The sequence below is a fragment of the Cydia fagiglandana genome, chromosome 1, assembly GCF_963556715.1.
Source record: "Cydia fagiglandana chromosome 1, ilCydFagi1.1, whole genome shotgun sequence".
Classification (NCBI taxonomy): Eukaryota; Metazoa; Arthropoda; class Insecta; order Lepidoptera; family Tortricidae; genus Cydia; species Cydia fagiglandana.
This window is the reverse complement of record NC_085932.1, coordinates 6006887-6021259: the sequence shown is the minus strand read 5'-3', so window position 1 is coordinate 6021259 and position 14373 is coordinate 6006887. Positions and strand designations below refer to the sequence as shown.

Here is a 14373-nt window from a genome sequence, read left to right as displayed (position 1 = left end):
ATTCGGTTTGACGAGTATAGGTAATACTTTCATGGCGTAATATAGGTACAGTCTGCGCTAAATTTACATTTTTGGAAACTTATTCTAGTGTCACAAATGGCTGTCCAGAGTCGCCATGCGATTTCAGCACAGTCCAATTTCCCTAAGAGCCGGGACAGTGATACATTATGTTCACGAAAATGCGTTATTCATGAGCGTGAATATCGCCCGATATGAAGACGAATACCTGAACATCATATAATAAAAATTCCTTCTTTCATAACAGCAATATATTTCTTGATCACAATATTCCGTTACAGTTCAATCTCCAATCCTCTCACTTCACAATCGTCCTCCCTTCACCTCTGCCCGTAACCGAATGCCCGTTAACCGCCATGCCAGTCGTCTTTTATTCTTTCTTCCAACTACCTTCTATTTACAAAGGTCAACTATCAACACCTTACTTTTAAATTTATTAAATTATAGATTACCAATGATTATTCAACTCTTTATTTCATTAAATCTGTTTCTAATAATTAGTAATTTTAATGAATCTTACACTCGCCCATCCTGACATTGTGCATGTCCTCATGCACAGTCATACTAATCGCGTCTGTCATCTAATCTTACACTCGGCATGTCAAATCATCGGGCATTCAGTAAGAAAATTATTAATGCTTTATTACCCATTTAATACAATTTCTTTGTCTGTCTATATACATTTTTCTTATTATTTATTGAATTAATCTATATCTTCGCATAATAATTTCAAATCCAATAAATCCATCTAAATATATAAGTTTCTATTCAATAATTATACAACAATATATCATATTTTTTTATGCATCAATACATATAAAGTACATTACTTAACATATTCGACTGCTATGTTTTTTTTTTTTTTTACTCATTATTTCTCGTGTTTTTTTTTTTATTCCGTTTTTTTTTCCACTCTCATGACACAAACGTGTCTCACAACATACCATTTTTTTAATCAAATTTTACGTGTAGCACATTATTTCTCTTGTTTTTTTTTTGATTCCATTTTTATTTTTTTAATGTGCTACTTACTGAATCACTCTCATGACACAAACGTGTCTCATCACAACATAACATCCTCTATTTCCGTCTTTTTTTTTTTATCATTACCATATATCCGTGCCTCCATCCATAGCAAATAACTAATTCAATAATCTATTAATTCAAAAATTCAATAATCCAATAATTCTTTAATTCTTTAATTCAAAAATCCAATAATCCAATAATTCTTTAATTCTTTAATTCAATAATCCAATAATTCTTTAATTCTTTAATTCAATAATTCAATAATTCAATAATTCTTTAATTCTTTAATTCAATAATCCAATAATTCTTTAATTCTTTAATTAAATAATCAAATAATTCTTTAATTCTTTAATTCAATAATCAAATAATTCTTTAATTCTTTAATTCAATAATCCAATAATTATTTAATTCTTTAATTCAATAATCCAATAATTCTTTAATTCTTTAATTCAATAATCCAATAATTCTTTAATTCTTTAATTCAATAATCCAATAATTCTTTAATTCAATAATCCATTAATTCTTTAATTCAATAAACCAATAATTCTTTAATTCAATAATCCAATAATTCTTTAATTCAATAATCCAATAATTCTTTAATTCAATAATCCAATAATTCTTTAATTCAATAATCCAATAATTCTTTAATTCAATAATCCAATAATTCTTTAATTCAATAATCCAATAATTCTTTAATTCAATAATCCAATAATTCTTTAATTCAAAAATCCAATAATCCAATAATTCTTTAATTCTTTAATTCAATAATCCAATAATTATTTAATTCAATAATCCAATAATTCTATAATTCAATAATCCAATAATTCTTTAATTCAATAATCCAATAATTCTTTAATTCAATAATCCAATAATTCTTTAATTCAATAATCCAATAATTCTTTAATTCAATAATCCAATAATTCTTTAATTCAAAAATCCAATAATCCAATAATTCTTTAATTCTTTAATTCAATAATCCAATAATTCTTTAATTCTCTAATTCAATAATCCAATAATTCTTTAATTAAATAATCAAATAATTCTTTAATTCAATAATCCAATAATTCTTTAATTCTTTAATTCAATAATCCAATAATTCTTTAATTCTTTAATTCAATAATCCAATAATTCTTTAATTCTTTAATTCAATAATCCAATAATTCTTTAATTCAATAATCCAATAATTCTTTAATTAAATAATCAAATAATTCTTTAATTCAATAATCCAATAATTCTTTAATTCAATAATCCAATAATTCTTTAATTCTTTAATTCAATAATCCAATAATTCTTTAACTTTTTAATTCAATAATCCAATAATTCTTTAATTCAATAATCCAATAATTCTTTAATTCAATAATCTAATAATTCTTTAATTCAATAATCCAATAATTCTTTAATTCAATAATCCAATAATTCTTTAATTCAATAATCCAATAATTCTTTGATTCTTTAATTCTCTAATTCAATAATCCAATAATTCTTTAATTCTTTAATTAAATAATCAAATAATTCTTTAATTCAATAATCCAATAATTCTTTAATTCTTTAATTCAATAATCCAATAATTCTTTAATTCAATAATCCAATAATCCAATAATTCAATAATCCAATAATTCTTTAATTCAATAATCCAATAATCCAATAATTCTTTAATTCAATAATCCAATAATCCAATAATTCTTTAATTCAATAATCCAATAATCCAATAATTCTTTAATTCAATAATCCAATAATCCAATAATTCTTTAATTCTTTAATTCTTTAATTCTTTAATTCTTTAATTCTTTAATTCTTTAATTCTTTAATTCTTTAATTCTTTAATTCTTTAATTCTTTAATTCTTTAATTCTTTAATTCTTTAATTCTTTAATTCTTTAATTCTTTAATTCTTTAATTCTTTAATTCTTTAATTCTTTAATTCTTTAATTCTTTAATTCTTTAATTCTTTAATTCTTTAATTCTTTAATTCTTTAATTCTTTAATTCTTTAATTCTTTAATTCTTTAATTCTTTAATTCTTTAATTCTTTAATTCTTTAATTCTTTAATTCTTTAATTCTTTAATTCTTTAATTCTTTAATTCTTTAATTCTTTAATTCTTTAATTCTTTAATTCTTTAATTCTTTAATTCAATAATTCTTTAATTCAATAATTCAATAATTCTTTAATTCAATAATTCAATAATTCAATAATTCAATAATTCAATAATTCAATAATTCAATAATTCAATAATTCAATAATTCAATAATTCAATAATTCAATAATTCAATAATTCAATAATTCAATAATTCAATAATTCAATAATTCAATAATTCAATAATTCAATAATTCAATAATTCAATAATTCAATAATTCAATAATTCAATAATTCAATAATTCAATAATTCAATAATTCAATAATTCAATAATTCAATAATTCAATAATTCAATAATTCAATAATTCAATAATTCAATAATTCAATAATTCAATAATTCAATAATTCAATAATTCAATAATTCAATAATTCAATAATTCAATAATTCAATAATTCAATAATTCAATAATTCAATAATTCAATAATTCAATAATTCAATAATTCAATAATTCAATAATTCAATAATTCAATAATTCAATAATTCAATAATTCAATAATTCAATAATTCAATAATTCAATAATTCAATAATTCAATAATTCAATAATTCAATAATTCAATAATTCAATAATTCAATAATTCAATAATTCAATAATTCAATAATTCAATAATTCAATAATTCAATAATTCAATCCAATCCAAATCCAATAACTCAATAATCCAATAACTCAATAGTCCAATAACTCAATAATACAATAACTCAATAATCACTAATTCAATAATTCAATACTTCAATAATTCAATAATTCAATAATTCAATAATTCAATAATTCAATAATTCAATAATTCAATAATTCAATAATTCAATAATTCAATAATTCAATAATTCAATAATCCAATAATGCAATAATGCAATGATCCAATGATCCAATGATCCAATGATCCAATGATCCAATGAACCAATGATCCAATGAACCAATAATCCAATAATCCAATAATCCAATAACCCAATAACCCAATAACCCAATAACTCAATAATCCAATAACTCAATAATCCAATAACTCAATAATCCAATAACTCAATAATCCAATAACTCAATAGTCCAATAATCCAATAACTCAACTAAATACTCCAATAACTCAACTAAATACTCTAATAACTCAACTAAATAATCCAATAGCTCAACTAAATAATCCTATACTCAAATCAATAATCAAATAACTCAACTAAATAATCCAATAACTCAACTAAATAATCCAATAACTCAACTGAATAATTCAATAACTCAACTGAATAAATCCAATAACTCAACTGAATAATCCAATAACTCAACTAGATAATCCAATAACTCAACTAGATAATCCAATAACTCAACTCAATAATCCAATAACTCAACTCAATAATCCAATAACTCAACTCAATAATCCAATAACTCAACTCAATAATCCAATAACTCAACTCAATAATCCAATAACTCAACTCAATAAAACTCAACTCAATAATCCAATAACTCAACTGAATAATCCAATAACTCGATAATCCAATAACTCTATAATCCATTAACTCTATAATCCATTAACTCTATAATCCATTAACTCTATAATCCATTAACTGCTTAATCCAGTAATCCAGTACCTGATTAATCCAGTAACTGATCAATCCAGTAACTGATCAATCCAGTAACTGATCAATCCAGTAACTGATCAATCCAGTAACTGATCAATCCAGTAACTGATCAATCCAGTAACTCACTAATGCGTAACTCATTAGTCCGTAACTCATTAATCCGTAACTCATTAATCCGTAACTCACTAATCCGTAACTCATTAATCCGTAACTCATTACTCCGTAACTCATTAATCCGTAACTCATTAATCCGTAACTCATTAATCCGTAACTCATTAATCCGTAACTCATTAATCCGTAACTCATTAATTAAAATAATCCAGAAATTTTATAATTCGATAATATTATACTTATCATCATATGTAGGTATTTTCATCATATCGTTATTTACTTGCCACTTAAGCGTCAGTTGCACCAACCACAATTGACGAATTGATCAACAGCAATCAGCAGAGCTTTGCAACGAACTTCTTAAAACCAAGGATACTGTACCAAAATATTCGCAGTTTAAGCAATAAACGACATCTATTAAAATCTACAACTGAAGACGACAAAGATATACAAGCCATCCGTTCCTGTCCTGTGCGGCTTCCACGTGAAAGCGATCCTGGCCGTTGTCCTTCCGTGTTGATCTTCGAAGCCATCTCTCATTGCCTCGGCCGTGTCTGCCGCTGCTGCGGCTTCGCCGGTTGCGACTCCGCCTGTTGTTCCCTGCGACTTCGGCTTCGACGTTCTTGTCCATCATCAGATTTCGATTTTCGGTCACGCTCAGGAGTTTTCGTGCGCCGCCTGGATGTTTTTTTTTTTTCCTCATGGTCCATAGTCTGGAACTCGAAAACAACACCAGCAATGGAAGAGTTCTAAATCTTTGGGTTGTTAATAGTAGACAAATATAAATTGTTCTTATTAAGCTAAATTCAACTGTTTTATTTATTTATTTACTGCTTCCGGGGTCTAAATGCGGGACGTTTAAAACAGATCCCTATCCCGGTACGGATCCGGAACACAGGCTTTTCGAAACGAGAAAATTCTAGAACTGGTACAGAAAAGGAATCTAGAACAAATTCGGGATCCGGCACTGATCCGATACCAATCCGGCACAGATCCGGTACCAATCCGGCACGGATCCAGTATCCGGCACGGACCCAAATCCAGAAACGGGATCCGGAATACGAAACGGGCCGCGTAGCCAAGATGCCAATCGCTTACGCTCCGTAGCGAACGGAATGCAACTGTCACTGTCGCGCTAATATGGAAGAGTGATATAGAGACATAATGCTTTTCGTTGTCGAAGCGACAGCGATTGTAACCCCGGCCAGGTCGGCGGGTCGGTAACTACCAGTAAAAGTATCATTCCTACTTATTTACAGTCTGAGTAGTTTATAATTTCGAAAACACTTAACCCCGTTATATAATACTGACGTATTGATAAGTGATATATTGAAAATATGGTAAAAGTTGTAACCAAATAAGCGGTACATACATAGACTAAAAGAATTCGATCTACATCTGTAAATAATCATAAACGTATCCGAACTATTCAAAATAAAACGGTGTTCCAAAGGTTTCACGCTACCCGCGATGTAACGAATGCTTTAATTATATTATGGATAGGCATTACAGCAAACACTAAAAAAAACCTAACTGTTGGTCTTGAAGAGAAAACTTGCAGTATAATTGCTCTCGAGTGAACGAATATGCCGAAATGGGTTTACCCAATTATTTTGTTCTTGATAAAATTAACGGTGTCTTTGTTTCTAAGCGCCCGTTAAACATAAACTTCCTAACATAGGAAATATGAAATGATAATTAATTTCAACTAAACAACAACCAATATAAGTGTTACTAATATATGTATAGGTATATAATCATAATAATTTTACACCACTGTTACTATTGTAACAAATTAATTGGGTAATTAAGATTTAACTCAATCAGTTCTAATATTAATATCAGGAATACCATAGTGACTTGTAGGTACTTACCACTTCTGATGTATAATAAAAATTCCTTCTTTCATAACAGCAATATATTTCTTGATCACAATATTCCGTTACAGTTCAATCTCCAATCCTCTCACTTCACAATCGTCCTCCCTTCACCTCTGCCCGTAACCGAATGCCCGTTAACCGCCATGCCAGTCGTCTTTTATTCTTTCTTCCAACTACCTTCTATTTACAAAGGTCAACTATCAATCACGTTACTTTTAAATGTATTAAATTATAGATTACCAATGATTATTCAACTCTTTATTTCATTAAATCTGTTTCTAATAATTAGTAATTTTAATGAATCTTACAATCATCATCAGGCTAAGTGTTCAATTTGCATACTAGAATGGTATTGATTATTTTGTTTGTGGTAGGCTTGGGTGACTACTTAGACAACAGATAATAGAGAATACGATATTGCGTTTGTAATGGGGCTAGAATGTTAATGTTAGAATCCTAGACATTGTTAAGTAAATAATCTTATTTGAATAAGTAATATAGTGGCTTGATTGAAATACTTAACAAGACTGTAATGGAATACGAATTGTGAGTAGACACAATGCCTATAGTAATTTAATAATTCTATCTAAGAACCGACACGTGATACAAATCTTGCAAAACAATATTCAACAAGATTGAAGTCTTGGAAAACAATATTCAACAATCATTAAAGAGAAGATTAATTTTTTTGCACAAACACACAAACATCCTCTCATCGTGATTACTTATACCGTTCCATCTCCATATCGTCGGGTGACAAGCAACTCACTAAGTACTATCAAAACATTAAAGTAACAATGCATTTAATTACATTTGTAACACGGTTTATTGTCCAATAATTTCAATGGTGTTAGTTAGTGACTTTTGCTTGTCATCCGACGAATATACAGTCGAGGGTAAAACTATGCGTGCACAAACATGCATACGTAACCTGTGTTAACAAGGGATTTAAATGGCAGGTTGAAATTTCCATAAAAATGCCATTAATGAGTAAGCAAATTCCACACCGACGAGGTCACTAGTTGTACAACTTGACTGTACAATCGCCATCAGATATATCGGAGCAGCCAAGGTACTCAAAAATATTTTAACACGCACCCTTAACGCCTCGACAACAGAGGCGTGTTCAGATACCTACTTGTGAGCACCTTGGTCGCTCCGCATTTATCTGATGGCGACTGTACTAATCCTCCTAAGGCCCAGCCATACAAATGAAAAATCAAAAATTTGCCACTGAAATTTGAACCTATAATGTAGGACATAGAGTTGATTTTGCGTTGTTTGAAAATTGACCGAAACAAAACAAACGCGACACTGTTCCAATTGAATATGATTTAGATTTCTTCGAACTGAAGAAGTACTATAGGTTGGACCGTGGGCCTTAGGAGGCTATAAGAAATGCCTGTTGCAGAATGTGTAGCAGTCAACATCAAGCGTCTAGAAGTACCGTCCCTCGTCGAGATCGGCACCGACCACGTTATCTTGGACTGCGAGCACGACGCCCCGGAACTGCTGCCGGGGTTCATGATGAAGTGGTTCTTCAACGGAGCCTCGGGGCTGGTGTATCAGTGGATACCGCCTATGCGGCCGCAGGTCATAGGCCTGTTGAAAGGAAAGGTCGATCTCAACTTTAGAATATCTGGTGAGTAACAATCCTATGAAGAAATTACCTCTAATAATAAGTCTTGTAGGTAGGTACATTCTTGTTATCTTCATTATATTGCAAAAAAAAATTATTTTTTTAAATTTTTTAATACAATAAAAATGTATAATGGATAGTTTTATCCACGTGATAAAATAACTGTCACATTTTTAACACCGCGGGATAGAAAGTGACGGACACCGTTTTATTGCGCTGTCACGTAGACAATAGAACGACCATCATATTCATCATAATCGTAATGATCTCGGACCTACCTTATGAAGATTAATAAAACTAATATAACATGGATCAGGTAATTGACATGCCTTTGGTATTCTTCAAGACGATTTAATGAACTGAATTTAAATAAAGGGTCGATTTTTATTATAGGGTTGCTGTATTATAGGTCACCTTGTCCCTGATAGTACTATGTATATATAAATTACAATGTCACCGAAGTTTTTTTTTCTCGAAAAGTTAGTGTGAGGCTAGACATCCCCAGCGGGGCGAGGCTATATAATGGTCGACTTTATAAATCATACGGCTGTCCTCTAGCTGCCGAGACATCAAATCTTGCCGAAACAAAAGCAATTTTGAATAATCAAAATAAAGATTCAATTAGAATGTAACGGGAGATCTTTTTATAGGCCTCTGGGCGGCTAAAGGTTGAATGCTGATAAAACTAACATTTAGTCCAATTTTTATTAATTTGACGTCTTTTCCACTTTTGACAGTGATAGTCGTTAAACGATTTACTGCATATCATGGTCGTTGGATAATGTGTCATTTGTCTACATTTCTAACATAAACTTAGTTGATAAGTGGATAAGTTGAATGACACTTGTCTAGATGTATACCGTTTTATAGCATTCATACCGTTTTACCCACTTTGACAGCGATAGACGGTAAATGACGGTATTCGTGTGTCATTAGTGTTTACTCGAAGTTCTGAACTACGGACAATTTTAGGTTATTATGTATGTAGGTACACGATTACACTTGATACAAATGGAATCACAAATCACCCAAATTGCCTGGAGTTAGGCCGGCACTTGACTTAATGTACAGACATTGGATTTTTGGGGGCGAAATTAAATGACATTTAGGGAGTTTCTATATCGATAAACTCAATTATCGATGCTTTACCCGTATACCTACTAGTAATCGCTCGTTGATGTACAGTCAGCTGCAGAGAGAGGTGACCTCCCCTATATATTTGTGACTGATTGTATGCAAAAGGTTAACTCTCTCTGCGGCTGACTGTACATGTCCCCTTAGGTCTGGAGCTTCGCACTTGACATAACATTAGATCTACTATAATAGCCAGCCTCTATTGCAATGATGATTTGCGCCTAGGAGGCGTAAATTGATTGTAATAATAGCTCATGAATTTGGCCTCAATTTGTTATGGATACGTTATGTCATGTCAAACGTGACGTTTCTGGTTGAACAAATGACACTTTTGACACTGACATATTATGATCTGTGACAGGTTGTGACCTGGGGCCCATTTCTCGAACGGTATTAGACTAATAATGTCAGTCCCCTAACTGTCAAATCGTATGGGTTACCATGGTAAAACTAATAATATTAGACTAATACCGTTCGAGAAATGCGCCCCTGTTATTACAATCAGAACTCATAAGGTCCTACGTTATCACAGTCACTGTCAGCGAACCGCTAGGCGAGTTCTTTGTTCGAAGGCACTTTTCGTTATAAAGCAGAAAGAAAATTGCTATCGGCTACGAATGTAGCCCGAAGCTCGGCGCCTTCAAGGCGCCACTTGTACCATCCCACTAACCTGGGGTTAACCGTTAACCCAGTGTCAAATTGTACTGGTAGCCATGGTAACTCCAGGTTCACCCTTCAGATATTATTTTTTCTAGATGAACCACTGCAAGCGTACAGAGCCATAAAAATCGTGAACCCCTCGACGCACCTGAGTGGGAACTACACTTGCGTGGTGTCCACGTTTGAGGAGGAGGATCGTGAGACCAGCTCCATGCTTGTCTACAGTGAGTATACTCTTACCTGAAGTCCACAGAACGCACGCTCTGTATTGGTTAAAACAAATGTATGACGGCGTCAGTATCGGGCGTTCCCGCTCAGACTGGTGCATTTCTTGGGCAAGGCAGGCGTGGCTCACTCCGCGATTTCGTCGCTTTGCTACAGATAGCTAAAAGTACATTCGTTTCACCACAATTTTGGGACAAGCCATAGGCCGCACGTGGCGCTGTCGCCACCTAGCGGCCATATCTGTGCTGATCGTAACAGACGCGTTTTGATAGAGAGTGAGTCTTCTGTACCCAGTACTATTATTTATTCTGTGGCCAAGGCGATAAGTAGAAACTGTGTTATTCTGCGACGAAAAAGTCGTATATCTCTCGCAAAGCTTCTTGAATGAAGGCGCTATGACGGTCATGCTCTAAAGTAGGGAAGTAAACCTTTTGTTACGGAACTTCGCGAGCAGTCAAGATTTTGAGCCCCTTAAGCGGGACCTCTGTAGTTATTATGTTACGCAAAATCATCAAAACAGATTTGGCTAAAACTAGCAGTGTACTTTCCATTCCCAATTTTATCGCGAAAGAACATTATTAACGTACCTACTGTTGTTTTCTTTTAACTTTAAAAAGCTTTTCACATTTTGCCGGGTCATAATGGAGCGCGTTTGTTTTCTATGCACGCTTTTTCCTTTGTACGTTGTATGTAGGTACTACGAATACCCATGTTGCCCAATGGAAAAATAGTAGCATGGCGGCGCAGTACGGTGCAATAGAAACGGTGAAAGAATGGCTAAAAATAACATTTCAGATACCTACCAGGGGCCCAATTTGACTGGTGAAATAGGCAGAAGGTGACGTTAGCAACGTAGCATACGTTTTTACTGCCAAAATGTAAATTTCTCAATTCGTTTTATGACATTATCTTTTAAAATTTTATCGTACAGTAGGAAATAAACAACAGCGATTTAAAAGAAATACTATGACAGTGACGTCTCCTTCTATTATTTTCTCAAGTCAAATAGAACCCCTAGATTCATTTACATGTCTCCTAGACACATAACTAATAAATTTTCTGCACCCTCCTTATTATTTTTGTATGGAAATTTTACGACATCCATTCTTTCTCGATGATAATCAAATGGATAATACAAGTTTTTACTGTATACCGATATCCTCTGAAGGGCCCATTTATTACATTTACATGCTATTGTAGCTGGTATTAAGATACTTAAGTACCTATAAGTAAAATAGGTGTTGTATATTCTGTCGTCTCTTTTCTAAAATGCGATGTTATTGAGTTGTTTGTGATAATAAACTAGGAAACATATCGTTGCGGGAGCTTTAGCGAGACGCGCTCATAATAGAACCTCACACAACATTACCGGCCTAGGCTGGCAACGTGACTTATCTGTGCCGCGCCGTACGTTAAATTCTTAAGGTTTCCGCATAAGTTTTTCCGTCTAGGTCATCCATTTTATTGAACATAAATAAATAATTATACTAAGCCACAGTAAGCTCAAGAAGGCTTGTGGTGTGGATATTTAGACAACAATAGGTATTATACCTATAACAAATAAATACTTGGATAGTGTTAGACCAAGAAAAGTCTGCAGAGATGTTGATAGCCCACGCAGTGCAAGTGTTATTTTAAATGTCAAATTTCTATGAAATTTTCATGTATAAATAACACTTGCACTGCGTGGGCTCTCAAAATTGCTCCAGAGACATTTTCTTGGTCATAGAAAACACCCATGTGTCAGGAACAAATATCCGTGCACATCACACAAATATATCCTTTACCTATTAAGTAACATTTAACATACTGAATGTAAAAACACTACCATAATATATTGTAGTAATTGAACTACATACTATAAGTTATTAAGATAATAAATAGAGACTGACGGCGCGATTCGGGAAATGAATTAGACATTCACTAGATATGAAATAGTAACGATATGTGACGTTCCACGGTGAAAAGTACCCTATGGCGGTAGGCGCTAGCGTAAGCGCCTACCGCCATAGGGTATTTTTTACCGTGGAACGCCGAATTCCCGAATCGCGCCGTCATGAGGTCATGACCCCACAGTCAAACTCATTGTTGAGTTTTGCGGAGCTATGACTATTTTAAAGGATACCTCTGTATTTTATTAAATAAAGTAAATAAATAATAATAAATATATACCTATTTGCAGGTCCAGGCAAAAATTTCCACTTCGTACAGGAGAAGAAATACGTGTTCTTAGTGACACTCACATGCGCCGCGGAGGACTTGTATCCCAGGCCGACCATGACAATACTCTCCAAAGGGTGAGTTGTAACAATGTACTTTATACAGGGTGGCCAGTGGCAGATTTCAGATTTCATAATTTGATAAAAAAAAAACTAAAATATATAAACCAAAATTGTATACTTATATAAAAAGTTGATGCGGATAAAATTTTTTGAAACTCTTATTTCTACCGAGCTTTCAATAAGATTAGCTGACGGTGCATCGCAGTATAGCGTATATTAAAATTAGGTAATATGGCAAATTGCGCCTAGGAGCCCCATTCTGATTTAATTTATTGTTCTGAATTTTTTGGTCCAGAAAAATGACTACGGTCAGCTGACAGATTAAATCCGTAACAGTTTTAGAAGAAAAAATTAAAATCAAAGTCAGTTCATCAATAGTAGCTATGTAGCTATTTTAATTTTGAATTGATGTAACGATCTGCTTTTAACATGTAACACCTAAAATTATTATGTGATTCAATAAATACCTATAACTACTAACATCATTAAGCATATCTAATAATACTAATAGCGTATGCACACTGCTCTGCCGTCCAGCGACCCAAACTGTAACTAATCAATCCGCAACCACCCCTCCCCCCCATTTGAAATCGGAAATCTGTAGGTTGCTGGGTATCCTAACATATATTGTTACTAGAAATGAGTAGGTAAATATGGCAAGAGTACCTACATAATTTTTCTAACAGATCTTGCATTAATTCTAAAACTAAGTGCTGGTTTACCGTTATTGTTAAAATTAATAATCTTTATATGTTATCAGACATTTAATCTAATTCATATAAGAAAAAACAACGTAGTCTGCTTGAAGTCTAAAACTTTTTTTTACTTGTTAGCTTTAACTAACTACGAATCAAAGACGAGTCGGTAACAAAGTCAGAGATTTTATCCCAGTAAAATGCTAATGGCCTTGTTGCTTTTCTTTCACTAAGAGAAACAGTTGCTTTAGGTTTAGTTTAGGTATATTTGGACCGTATTATGTAAATGAGTGGGTACAATATTATCATTTTAGATGTAGATAGACTGCCTACGCCTAACGAGTAGGTACCTACGCGTATGATTGTCGTATTTGGATGAGTACCTACTTGTCGCGATCATTTTATTGATTACGTCTGGGTTATACATATATGGTTATGACCATATAATTTACCTAATTATTGCTGTTTTTCGATATACATCACATTAGCCTAAATGTTAATGTTATTTTTGGCAGCGGGTTCAGTAGAGAGAAGTATTGTTACCGACTTAAAGACAAAGAGGAGTTAATAAAGAGAATATTTTCTTCCCACCGGTGGTGTCGAACAGTAGGAAGACCAACTGCCGTATTCGAACTTTAAGATATTCACAAGAGACGACACGTACTAGATCCATTCTAGATACGTTATAGTTTAGATATCATCTAGTTCTCTTTTGCAGCGCAATTCGGGCAACCAATATCACTTTTACGTTAGATAGAGTAAGATATCTATTAGATGTGAATTGGATTGGATCTCTGGAGTCATATTCTGTGGAAATCGTTCAAGAGTATCTCCAGAATCGAGCAAATGTCAAATTTGATAGGTTAGATCTTAAAAATATCGTTATCGTATCTTGGTGATGTCTAAAAGACATCTAATAGATGTCTATTTCAAAATCCGAATCGGGCCTCAAGACTTAAAACTATATTTTTTCAATCTATCCCTTAATAAGCCTATAAAACTT

The 14373-nt window shown here is 32.3% G+C and overlaps 1 protein-coding gene across 2 annotated transcripts in view; it reads left to right on the top strand.

Annotated features, from left to right (window-relative positions):
* LOC134680166 (uncharacterized) overlaps positions 1 to 14373 on the top strand; it is a 50592-nt gene that overhangs the window by 16533 nt on the left and 19686 nt on the right. For both annotated transcript variants that reach the window (XR_010100433.1, XM_063539242.1), the window contains exons 2-4: positions 8147 to 8377; positions 10264 to 10392; positions 12576 to 12690. Coding sequence is in view for 1 of the 2 variants with exons in the window: in XM_063539242.1 (XP_063395312.1) it covers positions 8147 to 8377; positions 10264 to 10392; positions 12576 to 12690 (475 nt within the window). In the remaining variant the exon portion in view is untranslated. The remainder of the gene's footprint in view (positions 1 to 8146; positions 8378 to 10263; positions 10393 to 12575; positions 12691 to 14373) is intronic.